Source organism: Acyrthosiphon pisum, chromosome X (assembly GCF_005508785.2).
Source record: "Acyrthosiphon pisum isolate AL4f chromosome X, pea_aphid_22Mar2018_4r6ur, whole genome shotgun sequence".
NCBI lineage: Eukaryota > Metazoa > Arthropoda > Insecta > Hemiptera > Aphididae > Acyrthosiphon > Acyrthosiphon pisum.
In genome coordinates, this window is record NC_042493.1 from 56442572 (window position 1) to 56447868 (window position 5297).

At 29.8% G+C, this 5297-nt stretch overlaps 1 protein-coding gene across 3 annotated transcripts in view; it reads left to right on the top strand.

Moving 5' to 3' along the window:
* Positions 1 to 5055, top strand: part of LOC100164881 (ral GTPase-activating protein subunit alpha-1) — a 33101-nt gene extending 28046 nt beyond the window's left edge. For all 3 annotated transcript variants that reach the window (XM_003240599.4, XM_008187564.3, XM_001946808.5), the window contains one exon: positions 4173 to 5055. Coding sequence is in view for 2 of the 3 variants with exons in the window: in XM_008187564.3 (XP_008185786.1) it covers positions 4173 to 4207 (35 nt within the window). In the remaining variant the exon portion in view is untranslated. The remainder of the gene's footprint in view (positions 1 to 4172) is intronic.
* The last annotated feature ends 242 nt before the right edge of the window (positions 5056 to 5297 follow it).

Below are 5297 nucleotides of genomic sequence, written 5' to 3' on the forward strand. Positions count from 1 at the left end.
AATTACCAAAAGATCCATTTATTTATGTATCGCCTAAATATTACCTAAATAATTAGGGGTGAAAATGTTAAGCCTAAACAATTCTAGAATAATTATTTTTAGAATTACAGTAAAAAAATATTATTGCGTATTTATGCAGTATTTTAGGTTGATTGGCTGTAACTTGGTCAATTTTGGATTTAGAAAGTTTGTTAAACCACCAAAATGCATTAAAAAATTAGGCAAAAAAATAATTAGTGGTTAAAATAGGCCATTTAAGAAAATAAAGTTGTACTGCGCAGTGCGCATGCACAAGTCTATTTAAGTTAAAAAAATTCAAACACTATAAAAAGGTGTATTTTATGTCATAACAACCAACATGAAATCAGAATTCAAATTGCAGGGCTCTACTCAAAAATATTGAGTGTTCTCAATTAGCGTTTACACACTGGATAGTTGTAGTCGATATCTTTAGATATTATTTACATGCGTAAATATGCCAGTGTGTGTCTTTGTGCATGTGCAAATGCAAAAAATAAACGTCTGCTTCAAAAAATATCTTGTATTTGTAGTTTAGTAACCTAACTTAAATATAAAATGTGAATGTTAAATTCTGAAATGTATTAAATATTGCATACAACGTAGTTACATTTTTAAAAAAAACTAAAAAGCGGGTAAGTGGAATTCGCTTTGCTGTACAGTAGGTTACACAGGCGGGTTGTTATGGATGGTGTAAAATTTGAATTCAATGATATAATATCATCGTATAAGAAAAACGATTCTGAGCGGAGATGGTTTGTTAGCCAAGGATGTTTTATATAATATTTAAGTATATTGTTATTATTAATTCGGTAGTCGGTTAAGTTGAATTATTATTATTTGTTTATTATCATATTTGTATATAACAATATACTTAAGAAGTTTCAAGTAGGTACCCACTAATAATATTATTAAAATATTACACAAAACTAAAATCGTTCTTCTTCGTTTAAATATCTAATTTCGTCTAAATTTGAACATAAAATAACTATAAAAAAAAATTGTGCCCATGTATTTTTAATATTTTTTTACAGCTGTTGTAACATATATCAGGAGCATTGAATTCAAGTTTCACGTTTTTTTGATTCCAACAAATAAAATTTTATTGACTTTAAAAAAAAAAAAAAAACTTTAAAAATGAAATTTGAAAATGTCGATACACAGCTCAAAAAAAATCAAATTGATAATATAAACATTCAATGACAATTTCATCTATCTATGGTTGTTTTTTTTAAAGTTATACCAAAAACCTAAATTGATTTTGCGTAAAAATGTTTGTATAAATTTTTTATTCAAATTCAGTTTTTTTTTATTAAATATAATTCATTTTTTATTTTTATTAAATATAGATTTTTGTCTTCAACTAGGCGAGTTTTATTCAAACTAGTTTTTTGTTGGTATAATTAATTTTTTGTCGTTGGGGGTGGGAGTAGCTGGGAAAATGGCAATAAAGGGGCAGATCCCACGGTAATTGGGCCTTTACATTTACGGTTTCGAAATAGGTCACGCAAATCCACGCCAATTGCACCCTAAATATTGTCGTTTGGGGGGTGCCGGAGAAATAGCTAAAAAATGGTAACGCCCCTGGTACTTGATGTTTTGAATGCAGGGTTTCGATATATGTCACTTAAATCCACGCCAATTGCACGCTAAATATTGAGACCTAAAAAAGTCCTTAAAATCCAAAATATGGATGAGGAGGGGCTGTAGAAACGTTTCTATAGCCCCCCTCCCGTTTTGTTTACATTTTTAAATTTGACCTAGTGTCAATAAAATTTCAAAACCAGTCACGCCAATTCACGCTAATTGCACGCTAAATATTTAACCAAAAAAAATTTTGAAATTCGATATGGGGGGGGGGGGGCTGGTGAAATGTACGTGAATATAAACTATACATATTATATATTTTAAATTATTTAAAGTACAATTTTTAAGGCAATCTATATAAATGTATAGTTTAGTGATTAGATTATATATTCTTACAAATGTTCAACAAAAGTAGCAAATAGACGTAGGTCTTTATTTTTGTCATAGGTAAATTTACTCTAAATCTAAAGCTAACAACATAAAATTGGTTCAACTGAACTTAGATATGTTACATGTGGCCTTCTAATATAAGTCAATTAAAGTAATACTATTAGATTAGATTATAGTTGAGGAACATAGTGTTAGACTGCTAGTCGTCAAAATAGTGAAGGCTTAACTCATGAACAATATTAATTACAATTTTATATTTTCTTGTCATTTAACTTTGTATTCGACTTTCAAAATAAACAAAAAAAATTTGTTAATTTAAATTATGTTTAAATTGTTTTGAAACAATATTTAGACAAATCGTTATGTCATTCCCTCAAAAATACTATTATCTATTTTTTTTGTAATGTGTTATTTTACTCTAAGATTACTTAAAAACATAGAAAAATCAATTCTGCGCAAATGCGTTTTGTCTATGTTGCGCATGAGTCAGTGAGAGAAAACAAATATTGCGCTGACATCCTCTTAAAATTTAAATATATTATATAAATTATAAAATATATAATATTTCACGGTAGCATAGAACATAACATAACACATAACATTTTTATTTCCAAGTCAAAAAGCTATACAATTATACCAAACTTATAAGTTTTTAATAATTTTACAGTAATTAGAAAAAACAATTAGTATCTACTAACTAGTAACTAGACTCTAGACACTAGATACATACATTTTTTTATGAGCATTAGGAAATAAAAGTATGATGCAATTGGATGATGATGATAATATTTCCATTGAACTATTTTTATTATTTAGTTAATTAAACATAGTATTAACCATAGAAACTTGAACATTTCGCTTTACATAATTAATTTTCTATAGGAACACAATGAAATTTTCAAAATATTGAGACTAATCTTAACCTTTTTATTAGGGCTTTGAATTTTCTAGTTTATTTTGGATATACCTACATTATTTTACTCGTTCAAAAGGCCAAAAAGGTTAGATAACGGTTTAACAGAAGGTTCCTTATCAGTTCTTGTTATAGCAATTTAAGTACCTACAGTGAATCTTCTTGGTAAATTTTCGAAAATGCATAGGCAAAGTTTTTTTATGATGGTTTCTACCATAAGAATTTAAAGTTCAATTTTCAACGCAATTGAGTTAGTATGTTACCTGCTTACCTATTCAAACTTAAAATGACTATTTCCTTCCGACGATTTCAGTTATTTTTACGAGATTTAAAAATCATTAATCTTGAAACCTTTCTCTATCACGTATATTATATTATTATCTATACACGATGACATTTTTAAAATACATTTAGACTCGTTTTAAGCTATTAACACCATTCTAAAATATAAAATAAAATATACCTGTAGGTACTCAAAATCAGATAGGCATAACAACCAGCTCAGCTTAAAATCTTTTTCGCATAGAATGCGGTTCAACATTGAATTCAAATTTAACACGTCCAATACTAGTGACCTCGCTCTGAGGTACACTCAAAATCTATACTCTACAACAGCAAAAGTATCCTGATTCTCTCTCTGTGTAACTTCAGTAGTGTTGGGTAAAACAATTATATTATTAACCGATAGTTATTATAGGTAGTTTATAAGTATTTATCTATAAAACTAAAAATGCATGAAGTTAATTAAGTAAACATTCAATGAATTTTCAATCACAACGATTAAGATGATGTAATATTGATGTTAAATAATTAATACAATTTGACTACTGAAGAATGAATTAGTGAAATTAATAAAAATTAATACACTGATACACTACGTATAATATTATGTTTCAATATGCAATCATTATTCATGATTAATTTCACTATACATTTTTTTTTTCAAATAGGTATCTATAATAATGTGTTGACACCAATATTATTACATCATCTTAATACTTAAGTATTGACAAATGCAATGCGTTTATGTTTAACGAAATTCATAAATATATTTAATTATAGATAAAATCCGTAAAGACATATTTTACAGCATTATTTTTCCCAACACTACAGAACTGCTGTTAGGTATAAATGTTCTCCGGTGCCTACATGTAGTCCTAGTCCGTCCGCATCTCACCCGTCCTACCGAATCATTGGCTTTTTCGTATTGCATAATATCGTCTATAACCGACATTCGTGTATAATATTATTGTTAACGTTACAGTTGATGCGGAAATGCAAACCGTCCGCCTGCAGTGAAGAAAGCACTCACCAACACCGCCTGCACTTCTGCCGTCCATACACAATATTATAATATATAATAGTACCTATATATATGCCATATAGAAGTGTCTGTTCGATCCGTCGCCGCCGGAAGAGGAGATCGCCAACCGGAAATCCTCAGCGGCCACTTCCGGGCGGCTGCTGATTGCTGACGCGCTTTGGCGGTCGTCGTCGAGTATTGTACGAGACGCGTTCAAGAAAACGACCGCGGAAGACGATCGAGCGGTACACGTCGTGCGCCAAAGTACAAAATAATTCAAAAATTCACTAACATAGTTTCCTCGTCCTATCCACTCCCGACTATTTTCGCACCACATATTATTATACTAATAAGTTACCTACTATTTTCGTTTTTACTTTCGACTACACGACAGTTCTCTCATAATTATTATTATTATTATTATTATCTTAACTATTTCTATTATTATTATTATTTCTACCGATCCGTCCTGTGTGTACTTAAGCCGTTGTTTTATTTATATCTACTCTCGGAAACCTAGACTGACTCTGTTCTATTCCGCATATAATATGCGCCCCAACTATACCTACCTACTAAATACTATGTGCTATATTATATAAATGTATGTATGTGTTGCAATTGTGACACGACAATATACCTTAATATCTGCGTTTTGTTTTTTCGACACATGTCGTGCATGTCACCAGGAGGTACGCTTCTACTATTACACCAAATAATATTAATTAACACCTGTTAGTTGTGCCCCCCGGATTCCCTCGTCATATACGACTCTCTATGTACGGCGATATCGGGTCGCGCTTATAATATTTACAAACGCATGATAATATGATATTATATTAGGTATAAAGTTTTAAACGGTTTGTGGTATTTGGTAATATTAATATAATGATATTATGATCGAATCGGTACTATCTTTAACAGCATGCAAAATATATTATATTTTTTTTATCCTCGACAAACCCCGCGCGCGCGGTAGTCGCTCTGTCGAATTCTTTTCTTTTTTCATTCGTTTATAATGTACCTAATGAGTCCTTTTTTTATTGTTTCAAATTATTATTATAAAATAATATTATTGTTATTATTATT